Source organism: Zootoca vivipara, chromosome 8, assembly GCF_963506605.1.
Source record: "Zootoca vivipara chromosome 8, rZooViv1.1, whole genome shotgun sequence".
NCBI classification, from domain to species: Eukaryota; Metazoa; Chordata; class Lepidosauria; order Squamata; family Lacertidae; genus Zootoca; species Zootoca vivipara.
In genome coordinates this window covers 44,914,777-44,939,880 of record NC_083283.1, presented here as the reverse complement: position 1 = coordinate 44,939,880, position 25,104 = coordinate 44,914,777, and the positions used below count along the sequence as shown (strand labels likewise).

At 40.1% G+C, this 25,104-nt stretch overlaps 1 protein-coding gene across 6 annotated transcripts in view; it reads left to right on the top strand.

Moving 5' to 3' along the window:
• The window catches only part of RBBP8 (RB binding protein 8, endonuclease), a 44,101-nt gene extending 21,084 nt beyond the window's left edge, over positions 1-23,017 (top strand). For 5 of the 6 annotated variants that reach the window (XM_035125551.2, XM_035125555.2, XM_035125554.2 and 2 more), the window contains exons 8-19: positions 4-105; positions 1,282-1,370; positions 2,172-2,251; positions 4,325-5,159; positions 5,422-5,548; positions 6,000-6,091; positions 6,867-6,981; positions 8,799-8,969; positions 9,941-10,010; positions 10,984-11,080; positions 14,303-14,444; positions 19,682-23,017. In XM_035125551.2, the coding sequence (XP_034981442.1) occupies positions 4-105; positions 1,282-1,370; positions 2,172-2,251; positions 4,325-5,159; positions 5,422-5,548; positions 6,000-6,091; positions 6,867-6,981; positions 8,799-8,969; positions 9,941-10,010; positions 10,984-11,080; positions 14,303-14,444; positions 19,682-19,779 (2,018 nt within the window). In that variant the 3' untranslated portion in view covers positions 19,780-23,017. The remainder of the gene's footprint in view (positions 1-3; positions 106-1,281; positions 1,371-2,171; positions 2,252-4,324; positions 5,160-5,421; positions 5,549-5,999; positions 6,092-6,866; positions 6,982-8,798; positions 8,970-9,940; positions 10,011-10,983; positions 11,081-14,302; positions 14,445-19,681) is intronic. The other variant, XM_035125556.2, reaches the window with a different exon arrangement.
• Positions 23,018-25,104: the final 2,087 nt, after the last annotated feature.

Below are 25,104 nucleotides of genomic sequence, written 5' to 3'. Positions count from 1 at the left end.
TAGAGCTTGGGAAGATCCCTCTTTCATCCACCCAAAGGGATGTCTGTCCTGAAGAAGAAGTTTTGGTGGCTGATACCTGTGACCCACAGCTCTCCCCAGTATCACGTAAATTTAGCAAATTTTGCCATTATATATTTAAATTAGTGATAGTGGAAAGGAGTACAGTCAGTTTTCCTTGGTAATCACTCAGTACTATTGAAGATTTTTCTTTTTTACTGCTTATAGATTTTTTTTTTAAAAAAAATTAAGCAGTCTATAAATATTTAAAATAAATGAAGCTTTTAGTGGATATCTTTATCCAAGTTCATATCTGTATTTGATCTGAATTTTGTTCTGTTTTGTTTTTGCATATGGAATTGTTTAATTGTTGATGTTTGATGCTTTGAGGTATTTTATGGGGAGTGATTCATGAATGGAATTGAATAAATAAGAAAAGCCCTCAGTGTGAAAAGTGCTCTGTACGGTCCTTTGCTCTGTTTATTCTTCGTTAGAGGGAACATATGACCCCAGGACTCAGGGACGCAGGTGGACTGTGGGTTAAACCACAGAGCCTAGGGCTTGCCGATCAGAAGGTCGGCGGTTCGAATCCCCACGACGGGGTGAGCTCCCATTGCTTGGTCCCAGCTCCTGCCAATCTAGCAGTTCGAAAGCACGTCAAAGTGCAAGTAGATAAATAGGTACCACTACAGCGGGAAGGTAAACGGCGTTTCCGTGCGCTGCTCTGATTCGCCAGAAGCGGCTTTGTCATGCTGGCCACATGACCTGGAAGCTGTACGCCGGCTCCCTCGGCCAATAACGCGAAATGAGCACCGCAACCCCAGAGTCGGTCACGACTAGACCTAATAGTCAGGGGTCCCTTTACTTTTATGACCCCAGGACTAGCAGCCCTTTCAGGAATCCTGGAGATTGCCCATTTGCCCGAGCATTTTGCCGACTCTTATGAGGAAACCATTCATCCTTCAAAGCTATAGGGAAGAGTTGAATAGAAACCAGGAACCTAAAGAGACGGCTCCTGCAAACTTGCATATTATTAAATACTATTATGTTTGTCTAAATTGTTTCTTAACTTGAGCATTTGAGAAATAGGTTTAAAATTAAAAATCAAGGATTCAGAAATGTTCTGCTGAATTAATTACCTTGGAAGAAATAATACTTCTATTACTGCACAATTCTCAATTTATGGACCTCTTTTTTAAACCTAATCCCATTGTACTAGCAAAAGTGAAATATGTTTTATCATGCATGCTTTGAGTTACTGATTTCTTCTTTCCATCTGTACAGACGAAAAAATAGCAGGACAGCGCACTGCTACAAGATCACCATTTACCTTGGCAGTAGCTGTTGCAGAAACACTTGGACTTGATGAGCCAGTGAGTACTGTTTTCACATTCTGCCACAAAAATCTAGCTGGGAAATAAACTCTCATAGGGAAAACCAATTTTTCTTTTGCTTATATTGGCAAAAAGTACCACCAACCAACTGCTAATGACAGCGGATGAGACAATCAACTGTGTATAAATTGCTGTGTAATCATTGTTATCCAATTATTGTGTCAAAAACTAAATGAAAATGAAAATTACAGTTCGTTTTGTAATTTTTCATTACTGGGAATTAATGTTGGTTTTCAAAAATGTATGTCGCACTTATGTCTTCGGAGGCTGAACATTTTAATTTTATTTTTTGCATGGTAAATTGGAAATAAATTGCATGAAGGTGGTATAGAACCATATCTTTTAGAATTGCTACTCATATTTCTTGGTTGGTGAAATATAACTCGATCATTGCAGGGATTTGATTTAATGGGATCCCTTTGCTATAGCTTCAGAACATAATTGGTTAAATAAAATTTTTATCAGATAAACTGAGTGCCATCACACTAATTCAGCTCAAGGAACTATACTCAAAGAAGCAGGCTTTTCTGAGCATATCCAGAATTTGACAGAGAACTACATGCACAACCAGGTGCTTCATTCTCAATTCTCCATTCAGCAAATCTGGGGTTTGCATACAAACCTGCCTCTACTTTTTCTTCAAGCTGATTGTTCTGTCAACATAGGCCTGGCTAATCCATGGCCATGGAATTAAATATGAATGTGTGCATTTTGAGCTTCTTTAAAAAATGTGCCATACCAGAAGTTGCAAATATGTAAAGTGGTGTTATTATTTCATAGGAACCTCGGAATAAAGCACAGGGAGATTTCAGAAAACAGTTGGTTCATGTGTTTCCTAAAAGTAATGGTGACAACGTGGAGTAAGTCTTAGAATTTTCTTTAAAAAAAATAGAAATGAATATTTTACATATGAAGCTAAATGGACTTTCATAGAATAAATTTTGGTATAAATGTTTATTATAGTAATATATCATAACATATTTAATATAATAGTGAAGAAAACTTACCACATTTTAGTTTGAAAGAGTATAATCTGTTAGAAAATAGCATACTTAGATTTTCTGACAATATCTGAATTTTTAATACAGTGGTACCTCGGGTTACAAACTTAATTCGTTCCGGAGGTCTGTTCTTAACCCGAAACCGTTCTTAACCTGAGGCACGCTTTCGCTAATGGGGCCTCCCTCCGCGCTACCACGCAATTTCCATTCTCATCCTGGGGCAAAGTTCACAACCCGAGGTACTACTTCCAGGTTAGCGGAGTTTGTAACCCGAAGTGTTTGTAACCCGAAGCGTTTGCAACCCGAGGTACCACTGTATACGCCATGTAATAAGATTAATATGGTTTCCCTGCCAATATTTTGTACTCTGAATAGAAGTACTTGGTAATATGCCAGATGCCACCATAAGGACCAATCCTGGTCTTATTCCTACTTGTGTATTTTTTTAATGCACACACCCTATAATGTTTATATTTGAAGTTTCTAAAATAATAAACCATTTATGGTACCTCTTTAAAAGTTCAGGGCCCCTATTTGATGTACTACAAAAAGGCATAATAAATATGGACAGAAGGTTAAAACTTCATGGCAGCATCTGCTAAAGCAGGGGTTCCCAACAAAATTTTCTCAAGGACCTCTCATCGAGCCGCTATTGTGACAAGGACCCCCATTAATTCCTAATCCTAAAATTAAAAAGTGAGAGCCAAATTAAGAGTCTTTTTATAAGAGTCTAGGGAGGAGGGAGGGGAATGGAGAAGACAGGGTACCTGCACAGTAGTGCACAAATGAAGCCGACGCGCGCAAAGCATCTTGGGGAGGAGAGCGTTATTAGAATGCGTGCGCTGCCTCTTTGCTAAACAGTAGTGTTTGTAAAGCGCAACCTAACAGCATACAGCAGAACTACTGCCTCATCTAATTCTAGTTTTGCGCTAGACTCTGCTCATGCAGGAAGCGGCCAAAACAAAAAATCTGTTATCATACGAAATATATTTAATATATTTTTTATTCTAATAGCATCTTGCGGACCCCTCTGGCATAGCTCGCGGACCCCTGGGGGTCCCCGGACCACCTGTTGGGAACCACTGTGCTAAAGCATGGATGGGGAATCTGTGGACCTCCATTTGTTATTGGACTATATCTCACATCATCCTTTGCCATGCTACCTGGAGCTGATGGGCCCTCCAGTATCTGGAGGGCTAAAGCTTCTCTACCCTTGTGCTAAAGACTCAGAAACCCAAGGATATTTGAGCAGGATATTGAACAAACCTACTTACCTTTCATCGTTACCTCTATTGACCCTACACTCCAACCTTTGTTCAAAATCAGGGTTTTCTTAGTGTAGAGTGTGTCCAGCTCTGCTTATGTTGATGTTTCTGACAATAAATCCAGTCTTTCAGAAGAGAGTGATAATTTAATCCCTCTCTTAAATATACTCAAGTATAAGCCTACTTTTGCAGCACAAAAAATGTGCTGAAAAAGCCACCCTCGGCTTATACTCGAGTGAGGCAGGTGACGGCGGAGAAAGGCACAGGACCGGGGGTTCGGAGGAGCGCTGCGCTGCAACTCTCCAAACCCCGTCCTATGCCTGCTCTGTGTGAGGCGGCGGGGAGGGAGAAGTGGCGAGGAAGGGATCCTTCCTCGTTGCTTCTCCCCCCACCCCGCCGCCGACAGCTAGGAAAGGCATAGGATGGTATTTATTTTTATTTTTGAAATTTACCAGTAGCTGCTGCATTTCCCACCATCGGCTTATACTCTAGTCAATAGGTTTTCCCAGTTTTTGAGGTAAAATTAGGTGCCTCGGCTTATACTCGAGTATATACAATAACATTTACAGCCTTATGCTGAATGTTACTTTTTTTTCAATGGACTAGTTTGTTTTTTGTACTAGTTCACATTTGCGGAAATTTTCCCCCCCAACTTTTAACTATTCAGGTTTTCAGATCCACCTGAGGATGCTTCTCCACTTATAGACTGGGATTCTAAGGTACCTTCTCCTGTTTTTGGAGCCTCTGCAAATGTGAAGAAGAGCAGCTTGGGCCTCAGTACAAGTCTTTCCTTATCTGTGTCAGCAACAGGACGTAAGTCAAATCTGAAAAACAACTCCATCAACAATTCTTCCTATTCCAGATCTGAGAAAGTGAAATCAGTATCTGAAGATGTTGCTTTTGTTGTACCGCTTAACCCTGGGACTGAAATAACCTCGGTTATCAGCCAGGCTCCAACTGGTAAGCAAGTGGTTCTGAAACAGAATGCAGATGAGCCCATAACATGTGTGACCAACACACATTTAGATAAAGATGAGACAGGCAAGAGTGACTTCCTTCTTCCATCACAGAAACAATTAGGCAGCCGATGCCCTAAAAGGAAGAAACCTGATGAAAGGAGTGGGCATGTGATCAGCTCTGAAAAAGAAAATGCCTTCCCTTCCCATGCAGACAATCCTTCTATCAATAGAGATAATATAACTGATAAGCCTTTAGATTTATCTGATCGCTTTTCGGGTTTTCGCTGTCAAGAAAAAAGTGCTGAGAGCTCCAAAACTAGGCTGAGGCAGGCAACTCTTTGTGATGTTTTTCAACCACCAGTGAAAGATTATTCATCTAAAACCATCGTTGGTTATCTAATGAGCCAAGATTCACCAGAGGATCCCTGTGTACAGGAAGCATCCCTGGAGAGAGAACCTCAAGTACAAATAAAAGAAGAGATCACTGCCTTTTGTAATCCAGCAAATGACGTCCTGGAATCAGACCTCTCTGAAGATATGAAGGTAAGTTTGTGAGCAACACTGTTGCCTAACATAAATAATCACCTTAACTTTTCAGGGAACGGTAGCATTTCTTTTGCTTATTTGCCAAAGAGAGAGTTCACTTGACAATTACGCAACATTTGCCGGAGGAACTTTCTTGCTACTTATTTGTACTTCTAGGGTGGGGGATCAGGAGACTGATACAGCTGGCTAATGTGAATTATGAGCAGCACAGACAAAATATTTGGGCAAAAGGTTTTTAACATTGTAATTGTGTCGGTAGGCTGCTGGTGTCCATAAACCAACAAATAAGAGGATAAGGTTGCAAACTGCAGTAGGTGAGCCAGCATCTGTGCTTCAACCAAATCCTTGCAGAGTGAAAAAAGCTGCAAATCTGCACAAGGAACAAGGTACCTTGTAACTCATCATATTATTGAAATATCAGAACATTGGTGTTCTTTGTCTTACCCTTTTATTGGTGTTACCATCATCTAACAGAGATCCTACATACCCATTAGGGACAGATCTGTAGTGAGTGTCTGCTGCATCCATAATCCTGTCAACTTGCTTCAGCCAGGGCAAAAGGGGTGGATTTCCGCAAGGTTTTTGGCTCAGTCAGCCTTGAAACAAAAAGCCACCCTTCTATTGACAGTAATGAAATGGAAAATAGGGGTGCCAATTCCAGGGCTGGCACACTTTTTCATCGATCTTGAGGATACCTTTGAAAATTTGCCCTTTTGTAGCAGTTGAAATCTGGAATAGTCACTATTTGTCTCGTTTTTATGATGTGCATATCCTTAGAATTCTAAGACTTTTAGAACATTTGTTTCTTTTACAAATCAATTCTCTCTTCATTTGAAGATAATTCATCCTTGGAAAATGTACAGTGGAGCATAGACCCAGGAGCTGACCTTTCCCAATACAAAATGGATGTTACTCTGATAGATGCAAAAGTAAGCAATCTTACAGTATGACTATCACTAAGCTCCCAGAACCAAAATATTATTTATGGCTATTAACCTTTTATGCTTTACTCAGAATAAAGCAAGACTAGAATGGTCCCTATTTTCAAGTAATGTTAGTTTCAGAAACAATAGAAAAATGTAAACTTAGTTCCTGGTCTTGCAAATGCTTCAAAAGCTAATTCAGATACGCAGTTTCTGAGTTTCTCTTGTATAATTCTACCAGCTTGGGAAGGCAAGTGAAAATTGTTTATCCATAGAAAGATAATTCATTAAGAAAAAGATATTCAGATTTTCTTGAGTCTTACTCAGGAAAGTTTGCCTGTATCTTACAGAGGGAGTATTATATATTTCACTGAAAAAGAGGCTCATTCAGTTTTGTTTTGTGTTTTTTTTAAATACCTGTAGTTCATCTGCTAACATGAAACTGAGTTAGTACATTTGCTTCTATCATTTATGTGATAGATCCTCGGTATTTGGAAGTTTATAGACTAGTTTTGTAGAATGATTTGAAGAATATTTTCAGGCCTGGTGAATCATGGAAGATTCTGAAGTTTAGATCAGAGATCTTTCAGCTTGCATGTTACACAGCTCGCAAGTGATGGCGCTACTAAAGGATTCTTGCAGAATCTTAAAATGTGATCCACAGTCTGAACACTTTTTTGTTCCTGGCATTTGCTCTGGTATAGAAGTTTAAAATACGTATTTGACTGCAATATCCTAAACAAATTGATGACATAATTGTTTTGTGACTGTTGCCTAAAAGGAAGGGATCCAAACAAGAACCGAAGCAGAGACTGTAGACATGGACTATACATATGTCAGTGATAGTATTCTAGTAAGAATGAAAAATCAAGAACATAAAGAAGCAAACAGTTCAAGTAAGTTATTTTTGTTTGTTTTAATAACAAGTGAAAAACTGAATATAATAATTACAGGCTCCTTTGCATGGCTGGCCCATGTATCAAGATGACTTTCCTGGTTAGCATTTAAGAAGGGATGATGGAAAGAAAATAAGCGTGTGTTCTCCCCCTGCTTTATAGCCTTATAACTCTCCCATAAGGAACCATAGTACTTATTATAGTCTTCTGGACCCAGCAATGTTGTAAGCTATGGCCTGGTATATGTTTCTTGAGCTTTGTCTAACTTGGTAGCTATGTGTCTCTTATGGAGGTGAATTATATGATTAGAGTCCTGTACAGTCTGGTAGCTTCTCAAGTGTACTGCTGTAATGTACTATATGCTCAGCTATCCTGGAAGACAGTTCAAAAACTACAACAGGCCTGGAACGTGGTAGCTTGTCTACTTTTCAGAAGTAATAGCCAGTACATATAACCTTGCTTCTTTTTGATCTTCACTTGTAAATAGTTCATTTCAGGGTGGAATTCAACATGCTAGACTTGACCTATAAAAAGGTAAAGGGACCCCTGACCATTAGGTCCAGTAGTGAGCGACTCTGGGGTTGCTCGCTCATCTCGCATTATTGGCCGAGGGAGCCGGTGTACAGCTTCCAGGTCATGTGGCCAGCATGACAAAGCCGCTTCTGGCAAACCAGAGCAGCACATGGAAACGCCGTTTACCTTCCCGCTGTAGCGGTTCCTATTTATCTACTTGCATTTTGACATGCTTTCGAACTGCTAGGTTGGCAGGAGCTGGGACCAAGCAACGGGAGCTCACCCCGTCACAGGGATTCGAACCGCCGACCTTCTGATCAGCAAGCCCTCCTAGGCTCAGTGGTTTAACCACAGCGCCACCTGGGTCCCCAGACTTGACCTATAAAAGCCTTTAAATACTTGTAGCTGGGATAATTAAGGTCCACTTAATTATTCAGGTGCCACCACTATCAATGATAACTAAAAACTGGGTCTCCTGTAAAAGTTTTTAGTGAGTTGGGGTTAAGAGAATTCTAAAAATTGTGGCTGCTCTTACCTTTAGAGTTGAGATGCTTTGAGGTATTTCTTATTTATTTAGTTTACAAAAACCAGCAAACCCACACACAACAAAACATATTTACCCTGCTCTGTGCAGCCTTGTGGCATTCTTGAGATGGAATGTCCCAGTCAGAATGTTGCAATGAAGCTTGCCAGGCTGCTGAGGGCAGCAAAGTCACAGCCTAAACTGGCAGCAAAACTTTTTAAAAAATGAAATAAAGAAAAGCCCCCAGCCAGTTCATATTTAAAGGTAAGACCCACCCCACCCCCAATTCCCTGCAGGTACTTAAGAAACTATTTTGTTACAGCTATTTATACCTCACTTTTTAGGATACAAATTTGAATAATGCCAAGGAAGAAGATTTAAAATTGTCATTATTCTGTTCCTATATACTAGTATTTACCAGACATTCCCAAGAAGCTTATTTAAGTCATGGGTTGGTCCATCTTTCTAATACAGATAATCAAGATGGCATGCCTTAAGTCAGGCATCCCTAAACTCGGCCCTCCAGATGTTTTGGGGCTACAACTCCCATCATCCCTAGCTAACAAGACCAGTGGTCAGGGATGGTGGGAATTGTAGTCTCAAAACATCTGGAGGGCCAAGTTTGGGGATGCCTGCCTTAAATTAATAAATAACAAAGCTAGTTTTAGAACCTGATTGGTTTTATTCATCTGCTACTAAATATTCAAATAGATCATGCTGCTTTTTAGCTCAAGGTGCCAAGAATAATGCTAGTAATAATTGTTGCTCACATTTGTCAAAGGAGAGAAGAGAAGAAATGACACTTTAGCAGAAATATTTGATCGGACATCATATGAAGAATATGAATCCTATCTAGAAGATGACAATGTCCTACGATGTAGCAACAGGGAGTCTTGTCAAGAGGAAGAGGAAGAAAATAAGGAAATATCAACAGTAAAGAAAAGCCTACAGAGTATGTATTTGTTTTTAGACTTGTAATTCACTGCCAACATTGGGTGAGGATGAGTTGCAGCTTTATTTTCAATGCACATAGGATTTCAACCATGGATGGTCCTGCTAGCAGAACCTTAGTTAGGAGAGCTGTTTGTGAGTGATCCTCCACGAATGCAGGCATCCCCAAACTTCAGCCCTCCAGATGTTTTGGACTACAATTCCCATCTTCCCCGACCACTGGTCCTGTTAGCTAGGGATTATGGAAGTTGTAGGTCAAAACATCTGGAGGGCCGCAGTTTGGGGATGCCTGCACTAATGGGATGTTCCTGCTGCTAAAAGTAGGTGACAGTTTTCAGCTGTCTCCTCTTCCCTTGAAAATCTGCCCCAGATGTTTGAGGGACCCTCCCAAAGCAGTTTGAGGCAGCATAGGGGGTTGCAGAAGGAAGGGAAGCCTATCAAAAAATCTGCACCACCCATGTACCCTAGCAGGACTGTACTGAATCCCAATTCCCTCTAAGGAGAAGGAGCCCTGCCATTCAAGGAGGACTAATTCGAAACCAAGTCATTATCGTTTAAAAGATCTAGGTGTTTAAGAGAAATTATCATTGTTTTCAAGTACAGTGGGACCTCAACTTACAAATTTAATCCATTCTGAATGCACACTCATATGTCGAAAACTTTGTAAGTCGAGTTTCCCATAGGAAAAGCGGTTTCCCATAGGAATGCATTGGAAACGGAAACATTTGTAAGTCGAGGAAACCGTATCTAAAAACTCGTAAGTCGAGGAAACTGCATCTAGCCGCGAACAGGTTTTCCGTTCGGATGTCGAAAAAATTGTAAGCGCATGGCCACTTTTTCCGCTCGTAACTCGAAAACGTTGGATGTCGAATAGCTCATAAGTCGAGGTCCCACGGTACTGAGGAATCTATATTGTAGTTGGTTGTGGCCAAGGTTGTTTACTTAAATTTATGACGTGTTCTATATTTTCAGGGCATGGAGACAAACAAGATAAAACCAAACAGAAGGCTTTTGTGGAATCATATTATAAAAGTGATGAAAGGTACATACCATATGCTTGTGAAAATCATCTTTAAGGCGACCAGACCTCTTCTGTATATAAAAAAAGATCATTCGCTTGTTTTTCTTCAAGTGATTACGTGGCAGAACTGGGATGTCATAGTTTGAAAAAGATCAAGTAAACTTTGGGAAGAGTTATAAAGAATGTAATTTGGGTGTAAAAATGCACTGCCTTATTTTAGTTGATTGTAGATTAAACATATATCTGTTTCCAGTTTGTGGAGAATGAAGAAGATGAAAGACATAGGGATATATCTTGCATTACATTCAGTTATATTAACATGGGATCCTTACCGTTCCTTCAAAGCCTCTCTGTCCATTGTCTTGTTCAGCACCTTTTAAAGATGAACAGAGATTAACAGCATTTAGTGCAGGCATCCCCAAACTGCGGCCCTCCAATGTTTTGGACTACAATTCCCATCATCCCTGACCACTGGTCCTGTTAGCTAGGGATCATGGGAGTTGTAGGCCAAAACATTGGAGGGCCGCAGTTTGGGGATGCCCATTATACCTAAAATAATACTGTGGTCAAATCCTTTTGAAGTGAACAGGATTTGAATGACAATTACAGTGGCCATCTGTTCTTAACTTTCATTACCGTAGTTATATAAACATGAAAAAAGCAGTAAACATAAAAAATAGCAAAATATTCAGCTGCACAATATTTAAGTTAGCTGCCACAATGGTTATAGATCCCATTTTTAAGTACCGCTATGTTTTATAATTCATCATAAAGCAACAGCAAAACCAAAATTGCTAAAGCAACTTGATTAAACCAACATAGTTGTCTTAAATAGTTTTAAGGTGTAAAATTGTATATAATAATGTGCTTTAATGCTGAATTCACCCTGGGACCTTAGGGTAAAAGGCAGGTAATAAGTAAATGATAGTTTTCTTATGCAAAAAATAATATTTGCATCCTTGTTTAGATCTTGCAATTTCTGTTTACTTTCCAGAAGGAACACGGTATTAGATTTTCCTCACATTGAGGTGGTCCGTAAAAAAGAGGAAAGGAAAAAATTACCTGGACACACTTGTAAGGAATGTGAAATAGTAAGTTAATTATTTTCCCTTGATATCATGAACCTCATTCTGTTTTTTCAATAGAATAATTTAGGTATCTCATGAATTTCATATACAGAGACATATATCTGTAGCATAGCTGATGAAATGGTGCAGTGTGCATTTAACCAAGGCATGCATGAGCCTTATTTTTGAATATTTAGCTACCTGCTTGACCAGGGGTCAGCAACCTTTTTCAGCTGTGGGCCAGTCCACCGTCCCTCAGACCATGTGGTGGACCGGACTATATTTTTTTGGGGGGGGGATGAATGAATTCCTATGCCCCACAAATAACCCAGAGATGCATTTTAAATAAAAGCACACATTCTACTCATGTAAAAACACTAGGCAGGCCTCACAAATAATGCAGAGATGCATTTTAAATAAAAAGACACATTCTACTCATGTAAAAACATGCTGATTCCTGGACCATCCGCGGGCTGGATTGAGAAGGTGATTGGGCCGCATCCCGCCCACGGGCATTAGGCTGCCTACCCCTGTGCTTGACTATAATATGTATTGGGAAGAAATGGAAATAACAGAGTGCAATAAAGACTCCTGATTTCGAACAGTGCAAAAATAGACTATAGATTAAAACTGAAAATGCCTGTGAAATCTCCTGGACACCTCTATAGGTGCACAGGGTCTCCTGCAACTTGAGATTTACAGTTTTTAACTCATGCTTCCAAGGAGCCCCTGACTTCAGAAGTTGCTATTTGGATGGGGTGGGGGCTGCAGTTGGAAGAGAGCCCTAGACACTCCCTGCATAGTTTTAGTATCCCCCCCCAAAAAAAATCCATACTAAGAAATTGACCATTTATCACCACAAGAGAATAATACATATGAATAATTTATACACTGCTTTTCTACTTTAAGCATTTCCCCCAGTCTTACGTTGCATCAAATAACTTGTTACATCTAATTATGCTATAAACAGGGTGGATAAAAATCAATGATTTTTTATTTTATTTTTTATGATTAAAAATCATAAAAATCAGATTTTTAAATTTAAACCAGATCTTTCTACAGATCTTTCTACAAAATCTTTCTACAGATAGTTTTCTATTTAAGTTACATTATTGTCCAAAGGCTATTCATCAGGAAATAAGGATTTGTTTAAAGTTTTTCATATGTGCTAAAACTCAGTCTAAGTTGTGTGTTTTTTAATAAAAAAATTGTTTAACCACATTGGTTAACAAACATGAATACATATGCTATAATGTTATTGTTTTAGTTAAAAAAAATGTTTAAGTTGTTATTAAGGACTCCTTCCAATAAAGTACAACAGAAAAGTTGTCCAAATATAAATAATAATTTCATAATTATCTGTCTATGTATTTCTGATAGTATAACCAAATCAGTAATTTTTGGTGTAACTGTAAAAACTACTCTGAAAATTTATTATTCCAAAAAATGAAACCTTCCTCTGGTTGTAAATATTAAGAGAATGCCAGCAAGGTTGAACCTTTCAGTAAAAAAATGATTTAAATCAAGCCTTACTGACTAGTAGTTTAAATCGTGATTTAAATCTACTTGATTTAAATCAAATCCACTCTGGCTTTAAGAGCACATGTAATTCATTCATTAATGTATTCTACAATTTATTGGGGAGCATAGATGAGACTTATACTATGTAAGAGATCACTTACTGTTTTTAACTTGTATTTTTAACCATCTTTCTTATCTATTCTTCCTAAAAAAATTTTTTTAAAAAAACCAACAACAGTATGTTTCTGAAATTAAATATTTAAAAATAAGGAGCTTAATACAAACCTAATAAAAACTTTGCGATACCTTTCTGTATTGCACACAGCTTAATCTATAGCCTGCTGTGAAGCTTAATTTTGTTCCAAAATATGTGAAATCCAGAAGCCTAGAATAATAAGAAAGGGACATAAAAGCAGCTCTGTGTCTTGTGCCAAGAGCTGTGTGTGAACAATTTTAATTTCCTGTCTCTGCGCAGTGCAGGACTTCTCTTTAGGAACTTGTTTCTTGTTAGATTTTGGTGAGTTACTCATAGTAGTGAGATTGGAAACACATGGGGAATCTCTTTTATAATGAAGAAATGTTAAGAATAAAGGCAGAATTTTAAAACACTTATAGAAAGAGACTTTTAATATAAGCAATCCAAGTAGACTATTTTCACAAAGGCAGGTGGAATTTCAGCAGTAGCATTGCACCAAAATAATGGGGTGTGAGACAGAATCATAGAATTTGTAGAGTTAGAAGGGACCACGAGGGTCATTTAGTCCACCCCCTGCAATGCTAGAATCTTTTGCCCAACATGAGGCTCAAACCTATGACCCTGAGATTAAGAGTTTCATGCTCTACCAACTGAGCTACCATATGTGAATGTCTTATATGTGAAGTTTGTTTTGCACATGCATTTTATCCTTTCAGTCATCAAATGAAGAACTTGAATGTGTAAACCAGCCTTTAAAATCCCACACATTTTCTAAGCTCTTCAGAAACTGATATTTTCTACTCACTGCCTACATGATATGCCCCTTTTGGCATTATATATTAGACCCTTTTTATGATTCCTCAGTGTTTGGAATTTGCAAGCTGTCAGATTTTTAGTTCAACTGAAGCAAGAATTTAGCTTTAAGAAAGAGATTTCTGAATATAGACAATGTGGTACTGCACAATATCTGTATCATACAGTTCTGACAGGGACCATGGCTTGAAGCACAGCATATTATCTTAGTAAGACACAAAGGGGATTAAATGTACTCCCTCTTGAAGTATTCTGGAGCCTCCTTAGAGAGCCTTTATGTGTGAGTTTGGAGCTGTTATTCAGGTCAGTGGGAAGATACTGCACATTGTTTTCGGAACCTTAGAACTATCAAACTGCAAAGAAGCTAAAGGTTGCCTAGACTCAATACCCTGAAGCAGGAAACTGTTCCAAACTTTTAACACCTGTTTTAAAATCCTGAAATAAATAATACACGAATAAGGATAAGAATCTGGCAACAGGCATCCCATTCTAAGGGAACATTAATATATTATCCTGTTAGAATCAGTATAGACATGAGGTCTCTCTTCTGACAGAAGTAATCAACCAACGCCGTTTCTGTGCCAAACCCTGGCCTAAACCTTGATTGAAAACCACTTTCTTCCAAGAGTGCCTGGGGGGATAAGTGAAGGCACCTTTTTGGGTATTCTGGTTCAGGAGTTATTTCTTAATACTGATATTCTGCAATATCTCTTTAGTACTATGCAGATTTTCCAGAAGAGGAGAGGGAAAAGAAGTTAGGTGCCTGTTCAAGGCATCGGTCTCGCTATGTTCCTCCTGATACACCAGAAAATTTCTGGGAAGTCGGATTCCCATCCACCCAGATGTGTGTTGAAAGAGGCAAGTATATGAAATAGTGGCTAAAAAGGTGGTACAGTCAACCAATAGACACAGATCTCTCTTCTTCATATTCAGACTTGATCGTTGAGATCTTCTGATGGGGCTGTTTTTGTGGTCGCCTAGACCCCTGAGGTTCAGCTGGCCTTTACCGGGGGCCGAGTCTTTAGTGTGGCAGACACTGCCCCGTGGAACTCCTTGCCACAAGTTTGCTAATCCTTGCTGATACAGGTTCAGCAGGCATGATCATTTTTAGACACATTTTTAAAACGGTATGATTATGACAGGACTTTAAAACCTGAGATTCTTTGCCAACCAGCTCTAACTGCTGCGTTTGATGTTTTTATTGTTATACTGTGTTTGATGTTTTTATTGTTATACTGTGTTTTTAGTCTGTATACTGCCTTGAGATAGTTTATATGAAAGTGCATTCACAAATATAATAATAATAATAATAATAATAATAATAATAATAATAATAATAATAATAAATTATTATTATTTGTTTATACCCCGCCCATCTGGCTGGGTTTCCCCAGCCACTCTGGGCGGCTTCCAACAGAAACATTTAAATACACTAATTTCTTAAACATTAAAAGCCTCCCTAAACAGGGCTGCCTTCAGATGTCTTCTAAAAATCTGGTAGCTGTTTTGCTTTTTGACATCTGATGGGAGGGCGTTCCAAAGGGCAGGCGCCACCACTGAGAAGGCCCTCTGCCTGGTTCCCTGCAACTTGGCTTCTCGCAATGAGGGAACCGCAAGAAGGCCCTTAGAGCTGGACCTCAGTGTCCGGGCAGAACGATGGGGGTGGAGACGCTCCTTTAGGTTTATATTTATTTATTTATTTATTTATTTATTTATTTATTTATTTATTTATTCATACCCCGCCTATCTGGCTGGGTTTACCCCACCACTCTGGGCGGCTTCCAGCAAATACCAAAATACATTAAAATATCACAGATTAAAAACTTCCCTAAACAGGGCTGCCTTTAGGTGTTTTCTAAATGTCAGGTAGTTGTTTATCTCCTTGACCTCCGATGGGAGGGCGTTCCACAGGGCGGGCGCCACTACCGAAAAGGCCCTCTGCCTGGTTTCCTGTAGCGTTGCTTCTCGCAGTGAGGGAACTGCCAGAAGGCCCTCGGCGCTGGATCTCGGTGTCCGGGCTAAGCTGTTTTATCAGCCAATTGGGTTGTATTGAATATTACAGGAATCTACAGTACCAGCCTACAGAACTGGGGGGAAACTGGGCAAGATTCAACTAGTAGGAGCCCATACAAGTCTGCGGTTTTTATTTGATTTGTTTTGTTGTGTTGTGTTTTATGATGGGCGTACAGCCGAATAAACATCTTTGCTTTGCTTTGCCCATACAAGGGCTCCTGTTAGCACAGAGGGGCTTTCCCCCTCCCCTGCCTATGTATGTCAAAATTGGCTTTGAGAGGGTTGGGAGAAAAACCAGAACAGCACCTGAGAGGGAGGAGAGAGGTCATTCCACTGGACAAGCACAAATGCTTGCATTGGTGGAACATGTTTTAGTGTGAGGTTGAATTCCTCCCACTATGTTTACATTTCTTAAAGTACAGTAGTACCTCGACATACAAATGCTTCGACTTACGAAGTCGACAACCCCGGAAGTCTTTTCGCCATGCGTGGTCCGTGCATGCGCAGAAGCGCAAAATCGTGTTTCGCGCATGCGCAGAACGGGCGCTTCGACATCCGAAAACCTTGACTTATGAAGAGCGCCGCGGAACGGATCGTCTTCGTAAGTCGAGGTACCACTGTATTTCAAATACTTAACCTAGTGGTCCCTTACTTAGCTACCCACCTGCCTGATAACAGAACTTATGATCGTTGATGTTTCAGAATGAGAAACAATGGCTGCATTGCACTTCACGGTAAACCAGTTACTAGTTTGCTATGAACACATAGACAACACCTGCTTGGCTCCTTCCTGGCACTAAATAATGATGCCTGGCTTAGTGTTAAATCTGAACTGGAGATCATGGTTTGATTTGTTTCAGTCAAACAACAGTGTGAAGGAAGGGTTTTTTTCTTTGCTTCCTGCTTTCTGTTTGGTTTGCATAAGCCAAATAGTTCAAATGTAATGCTAAGTCAGGGATTTTGTAGTTTTTTGTTCACACTATGGGGGCAATGAAACAGGAGCCATCTGTGCATCTGTCGTAAACAATCATAGTTTACCATGATGTGCAAATGTGACCAATGTGAAATAGTTTGGTGGGGGAAAGAAAAAGAAACTCAGCACATAAATATTCAAGAAAAAATATGTTTTGTATAGTTTACCACTGTATATGTAATCAGAAGTAGTAGTCATTGGTGGAATCCTCCTTAAATCAGTTTCTACTTGCTGCAATACATGCATTCTTTATCTGAATGCAATCCAGGCATTAAATGATCTCCCAGTAGATTAGTGCTATACTGCTTTCATATGCAGGAAGCCATGAAAAAAACTATAGCAATCCCATTTCCTTTTAAAGAGTATCTACAGATCATCAACTTCCTCATAAACTACCTCTTGTTTAGTTTAGAATTTTCATGGCGGAAGCCTTTCAAGCACAAAGTTACTCTTAGTTATTTAGAATGCCATTATCTAAGTGGGTGTACTGTACTTAAGAACAGCGCCTAACTTTTTTCACTCTGCACTGCCAGTGGCGCTTCACAACAAGGAACAACTTATTAAACTAACATTTTTATGCGAGGAGATGGAACAGCAGGGAGCCAAATCGTCCTGTATCTGGAGCTCAGGTCACCTGTTTTACTAGTAGGAAGACTAGACAAGACTCAGGCGTTACTTGTTTGGGACAGGTAGAGTCTTTCCTGTTGTGTACAAGGGATGTCCAACATAGGGACCTGGCAAAGCCCAAACCTCCCACAAACTTTCTGCAGAGAACTGCCAGTACCAGTTGGCTCACTTGGATTTTGCTAGTAGGGGAAACTGAATCCATGTTCAGTATACCCCATGTTCAAACCCTAAGCCAAGCAACATTTCATCATCAGGTGCATAACAAGCATTGTGCCCAGTGTGTCAAACTATTGCTCAAAAGAAACATTTCTTATAAATAAAGCTAGGACAGCTTGTATGACATAGGTATGTACCAGATAATTGCCTTGGCTAGGGTGCTATGGAAACTTAAACTAGGACTGCTAAAATAAATTGGAATTTGGCCATTTATTTCAGTGGATTGTGCTGGTAGTCTTGGTTTTTTTTGCAATATCATTAATGTCTCATCAGAGTTAATCAGTGTTTTAAATGTATTAGTTGTGCATCCTATTAAATATTAATACATACATTCATTAATCTTTATAATAATAGCAAGTGATAATATTTATTTAGCACTTTTCCTAAGTGCTGGAAGTACTGGCACATCACAAACATACTTTCAGAAATATTTACTTGGTAGACCCAATATTATTATCTCCCTATTGCAGGCACAGGCCTGAGTTGAAGTGATAGTAACTTGTGTCGCTCAATCAGTCCATTACTGTGGTGAAAAATGAACCAGGAACACCTCCACTTTAAGCTTATTTTTGTAACCACTCTAGTATACTAGCAAATTGTTTCCCTCTTTCAACATAGAAAGTTACCCTTACATCTAGAACTATAAGCTGTGCCACAATAGCGGTTAAGAAGCTTAAAATGCCAAATAACACTGTTTCCTGCTTGTTTGGTATGTTGACCACAATAGTTTGGTTGCGGTAGTTCCACAGGCATACGCTTCCTAATCACTCCTGGCTGAAATCCAATACAGTCATACCTCGGTTTAAGTACGCTTCGGTTTGAGTACATTCAGTTTAAGTACTCCGCGGATCTGTCTGGAACGGATTAATCCACTTTCCATTACTTTCAGTAGGAAAGTTCACTTCATGTTAAGTACAGACTTCCGGAACCAATTGTGTACTTAAACCGAGGTACCACTGTATACTTATTTGTAATCCTGGATCAGAAGCTTATTTCAAGTACAAACTTTTAAAAGAAATGTATTATAACCAAATAAATTGTTAAGAGCGCAAATAATTTCACAAATTTGTGAGTCGAGGCCCCGCTCCCCGCTTTGTGATGAAATAAGACACATGGACACAAGCATTTTAGGTTAATGGGCTAAAAAAGGCCACAACGTTATTGGTTCCAGAATGTGAGTGGTATTGGCTTAGGCATCGGATCCGAACCAACTATACTTGACTCCTGCCCACTCTACAGGGAGTCACACGAGGGTTAACAACCTATAGGGGGAGCTTGTTGATGCAAATCAATGGGAAGCTTTCCCCTAGAGCCACTGGAGCGTCATGCCATGGCCCTATCTTCGGACAGGAACCACGGCCGCCGGATTCCTTTAACGGAATACCCTTCAAGGGCAGGGGTAGGTGATGGCCACAACCTCCCCTCCAACACACAACGCATTTTCCAATGCCTAACCGCCAAACCTTACAAAGTTGTGACGATTTATTCCGAGGTAGGCGAAAAACCAAGTGGCTGGTGCCAGTCTGCTAAGTGGAAAAAATTCCTGCCAGACCCCTTGGACAACCAAGGCAACCAACTGAGGTCCATAGTAAGGTCAGGTGCAGAAGCAAAACCTAGAGGGCGGGTGATCCGAGGAAGCTGGAACAACAAGGCAGCAATTGTGTGACTGTGGCCGTTTTTAACAGCTAAACCACGCCCCCCCCGGCAGCCAGATTGGCTGGCTAGGGTGCGTGACACGGGCACAGGACTCCAGTGATTCCTGCTTACAACACCTCCCCTCGGGGAAGAGGAAAGGCTTTATCATAGACAATGGACAGATTCTTTCCATTTTATGTGTAGGACTCCTGAAATGAGAAACCAGTAACATTTAACTTATTTTCAAAATAGTCCTTAAACTTAAAAAAATAAAATCAACAGAATTATATAATCATAGAATTGTAAAGTTGGAAGCGACCACAAGGGTCATCTAGTCCAACCCCCTGCAGTACAGGAATCTTTTACCCAACATGTGGCTTGAACCCACAACCTTGAGATTAAGAGTCTTAGGCTGTACCGACCAAGCTAATATTTCTCCACTATTTTTTAGGAAATGGTAATGATTATATTGCTTCTAACATTAAACTTTTTGTATGGACACTTTTTTAAACAATTTTTAATATAAAAATTTTAAAAGCCACTTAACACTAAAATAAGCAGGAATTTCTCCCAGCACTGTGCTTTCTCTTGCCCAAATCATGTGTTGAAATTTCGTTGTCTTTTTTTTTAGGTTACATAAAAGAGGACCTTGCTCCCTGCCAGCGTCCTAAAAGAAGACAGCCTTATAATGTGATGTTTTCTCCAAAAGGCAAGGAACAAAAAACATAACTTGAGGAATAACATTTTACAAATTGAGAAATCCTTTTGTTTCCATAAATATTTAAAGTCAGTGAAAAAACAAATCCATCTGAAAATCATGGTACCTAAACACAACTATTTAATGTATATATATTTTGGGTTTTGTAGATATGTTTGTGTCTTGTCCTGATTTTGCACCTTGTAGTTTGGAGGACCTGTTTTCTGTTCCTTTGGAGTCTGCAGCTCATCTCCCTACTGGCTACATTTACATGGTGTAAGTTGGTGTCACTTTGGGGGGCCAAGCACATTGCAGCTGCTAACTTCAGGTCTAGGAGATTCCTGTGAACTTTAGTTGGAACTTTAGAGGGTGCTTCCATGTTGCACTGGATAACTTAAATAATTTGTAACCACTTTCCTTTTGTAATAATTTTTGGGGGGAAATCTAATAAAAATGGATTTTCTTAACTATGACTCTTCCTACCGGCTCTTTCCCAAATCTTTTATTTTGGATTTAAATACTTATTTGTCCAACAGATGTGTTAACACTCATAATTTAGCAGCGGTATTACTAATCCTACACCACCATTGCAAAGCCCCCCTAACAAATAGAGCAAAAATTCAAGACAAAAATCTGGCTTGCCGGCCACTGCCTATGGTTTACCACTGGGATGCGGAACCTGTGGCTCTGCAGATGTCCCTGAACTACAGCTTCAAACATCCCTGACCATTGGCCACTGCCTGGAGCTGATGTAAGTTGATATCCAACAACATCTGAGGACAAGAGATTTCCTACGTCTGATTTAACTGGGCCTGCAGACCAAGGAGAAGGGGACGACAGAGGACAAGATGGCTGGACAGTGTTCTTGAAGCTACAAACATGAGTTTGACCAAACTGCGGGAGGCAGTGGAAGACAGGAGTGCCTGGCGTGCTCTGGTCCATGGGGTCACGAAGAGTTGGACATGACTAAACGACTAAACAACAACAACAAGCAGACCAATAGGAGACACCTGGCAAACCAATTTTGGGCCAAAGGTTCCCCACCCTTGTGTGGCATGGGCATAAAAGGGAGGAGCAAAGGAAGCTGAGAGCCTTCCCACTTGTGCAGTGAGAACAAGCCATAGTTTGGCTTCCCAGGATGTGCAGACCACACCAAGCCACTTAAGAAAAAGCATCACTTAAATAGGAAAAAACTCAACTACTGGGAACTTTAAAATGAATACAGTAATTTTTCATGCTGTTCAAAGCTATTAAATGTAGTGTTCCCCTTATCAACACGAGAATAAAATGCAAAATCAGGCTGCTAACATAATTATTAAATCATTACCACTATGACTAAAAAAGTATTCTAACTTACTATCCATACTATCTATCCAATAATTTTGTGCTAAAGGTGGAAGATTCATTTAAAATACACCTCCATCTATATTTTCGTGTTCCAACCTTTGGCTCCTTTGTTAATTTTTTAAGTGTAGCATGTGCTACACTTATGCTATCCTCTGCAGGTTGTTCTTCCTACACCGTATTGCTAGATGCTTCTTAAAGCTGCAACCTTCTGCCTAAACGAACAAAGTGGCCATTGCCTTCAAGTAAACATGCATGAGGTCTCCTGCTCAGGTAGCATATAAATTAGAATAGAAAGACTATGATGAGTTGAGCCTGAAAACATTTTCAATGGGTATTTGCAGTAACAGAAATGAATCACAGGACTGTAAATTGGTGCACCAAGATAATCATAATCTCATCAAGATTGCTCCCTCCCCTCAGTGTTTTATCAATGACCATGATCAGTGGTTACACAGGGGAGGGGAAAGATGCTGGAACTGCATGATAACAATTCTGGAACTGATTTTTTGGGGGGGGGCATTGCTAATCATTTCAGCCGTTTATTTTCTCAGGGGGGAGGAAATCGCTGTAGACAATCTGGCTGTAAAAGTGCCACTATTGTTTTTGGACCACAGATTTGCTCCTTCGAAATCCCCCAGTTTACACCAGAACTCAGAAGAAATGGGGTGCAGTGCAGAACAAACTCATGAAATAATGAAGAAATGAGGCTGGGGAAATTGGGGAGAGAGAGCAAACTAATGAAGCCATTTCTACATGTATAGTGTAGCATGGTGGACATCTTTGAAAGTGGCAGCCATAGGGGTTTTTTTTTAAAAAATGATAATGCTGATACCATGTGCTCCAAGATGGTGAGGAAAGTTCTAGAATCCCTCTCCTATAGGAGGACAGCAAAGAGTCAGTAATAAAAACTACTCTAAGAATGACTTGACCCTCTGTCCTAAACTAAACCACTAAATTATTTACATTAGTTTACAAGTAACCTGAACTAGATAACCGACACCATGGATTACATGAGAGGTGTAATTACTCTGGAAGTTCTCTTTCCACTCTGGAAAGAAAAGAACAAATTGAACTTTGGAAGCTTTGTCTGATTCTGAAGGGCGGGAGTTCATTTGAATGCTCACCCCAGAATATTCTGGGGGAAATACTTTTACAGCAGGCAGAAATTAAAAGGTGAACTCACTTCCTTCAGAATCACACAAAGTATCCACATCATACCTTTAAAGTGTTTAAAGCATTGTCATACCACTCTTTACTGTTACAGCTTCCCCCCCCCCCGGAAATATTTACAGCACCCTTAACAAACTAAAGTTCCCAGTATTCTTTGGGGAAAGTCGTAGCAGTTAAAAATTACAGTCATACCTCGGTTTAAGTACGCTTTGGTTTGAGTACTTTCAGTTTAAGTACTCCGTGGACCCGTCTGGAACGGAGTAATCCACTTTCCATTACTTTCAATGGGAAAGCTCACTTCTAGTTAAGTACGCTTCAGGTTAAGTACGGACTTCCAGAACCAATTACACTCATACTTCGGGTTAAGTACGCCTAAGGTTGAGTACTCCACGGACCGTCTGGAATGGATTAATCCACTTTCCATTACTTTCAATGGGAAAATTCGCTTCAGGTTAAGTACGCTTCAGGTTAAGTACAGACTTCCGGAACCAATTGTGTACTTACACCGAGGTACCACTGTATAAGAGCGCTTTAAATATATGTGTGGGTATGAAATATAGCTCTGCTTGCTGTTAACTGCTCCCCTCCTTTTTTTGTCTTACACTGCATGAAACTCACAAAGAAGCACTTCTTTTCTTGGTGTGGTATTAAGTAGTATACCTAGTTATACAGCACTTCCTTGTGAGGGTTGAGAACTGGCTATAGTATATGTGGGGAAAAATCCCATTGAGAGAACTGCAGTAAACATGGTAGCCTGAGATTGTTTTGCAGATATAGCCTTCTTTATTGAAAGATTTGTTTGAAATAATAATAATTATTATTATTATTAATTTGTACCCATCCACTCTGGGCGGCTCCCAATCGAGTGTTAAAACAATACAGCAATAAATATTAAAAAGCTTCCCCAAACAGGGCTGCCTACAGATGTCTTTTAAAAATAGGATAGCTGCTTATTTCCTTGACATCTGGTGGAAGGGTGTTCAGGAACTAGACAGCTAGTAATCCCTTGTTCTTTTTGCCTATGTTGCTGACATCTGTTTGGCTTCAGAGAGGTCTAGATGCACCCTTGCTACAGTATTGTTTTCTCCAAGGCAAGTTTTCTAAAGGAGGGTGACCTTGGTGGTGTGGGGACTGACAGGGACAACAGTGAGGTACCGAAGAAAAGGGCTGGGTGTGACACACAGGCTGTCCTGCGTTCTGTGCTAACTTCCTCCCCTCAGATGTGCTGTCCCACTGCCAGAGTCAAAGGAATATTCCCCTGTGCTAGCAGAAGTGGCTAAAGCAGACTGAATTCAGAATGTGAAAAGCCTGGCAAACTTCACTGAGTTATCAAAAGGTGGGCTGAACAGTAAAACTGCTGAAAATAACACTGTCAGGAGACAGCCCCTTGGGTTAAGCAGCCAGAGAGCAGGTCAAATCAGGCTTTCAACAGAATGAAACTACTACTGCAGCTAGAGCATAATGAACCTGCTTTTTTATTTTATTTCTTTTTTTAAAAAACAGCCTGAAGGAAATAAATTTTGCTCTGACAAGTTGCTAAGCAACAGCCACCAGAGGGTGCAACCAGAGGTTAGCAGTTCTTGGTATTACAGCACCTAGTGGCTTTAAAACACTGGACCAGTTAACCCTTAACTTACACTTGTTGGGAAATTGCTATTCCAACAAACCACTTATTACACCTTTTGGTATCCCTTTGTTCACTGCATCCTGAACATCCTTTTTTTTTAATGAAACAAATAAATATGCCAGTGATCTAATTCTTGGTGTTCATATTACATTTTGTGTAAACTTGACGTTACGTAGCCCATTATGTAAGTTAACATACTCTCTGCATGGAGGAGTGTCTTCCTCTTCTCCTGGCCTGGCCCTCACATCCTCTCCACCAGTGAGTGGCAAGGAGATTGGCTGATGCTATTCCCCTTGCTCCCAAAATGCTGCACTTAGAAATGCAGCTGTTTCGCATAACCAAGGGTGTGGCTGGCTACAGGGCTGATTGAGCTATCATGTGGATATATTCAGAATATGATTCTGTGTTTTAAACTCGTACCTCAATTCCCTGCACCTGTTTGCAAGGAGCGAGAAGGAAAATGTATTATTATGCAACATTTCAAATGTAAAATAAGATGCCAGAATTCAAACTGGTGTGTATATTTAGGATACTCTTCTACATTCAAGCCTGAACTCCACATTAAGGGAACCCAAAGAAGGTAACATACTGCAACGTCGTATCTCCCTCAAACTTTGAAGATTGAAATAAAAGTTGGTATTTATGTTCAGCACCCCAGATAAATTGTGAGACAACCTGGTCTCTTAAGCACTATACTAACCGGTATCTCTGCTTACACTGAATATTGGTTGGATGTGGCAGACATGCATTGATGAATATTCATGCCCATCATTTCTCCAATAGGAGACAACTAAAAAGGTAAAGGTACCCCTGACCAGTCGCGGACAATGGGGTTGTGGTGCTCACCTCGCTCTATAGGCCAAAGGAGCCGGCGTTTGTCCGGCGTTTGACAGCTTCCGGGTCATGTGGCCAGCATGACTAAGCCACTTCCGCCAAACCAGAGCAGCGCACAGAAACGCCGTTTACCTTCCTGCCGGAGCGGTACTTATTTATCTACTTGCACTTTGACGTGCTTTCGAAATGCTAAGGTGGGCAGGAGCTGGGACCGAGCAACGGGAGCTCACCCCATTGCGGGGATTTGAACTGCCGACCTTCTGATCAGCAAGCCCTAGGCTCTGTGGTTTAGACCACAGCGCCACCCGTTGTGTAACAACTAATGTAAGTTAAATACAGGTTGCACATTCCAATAGCTTTTGTGGTTACTAACAATGTA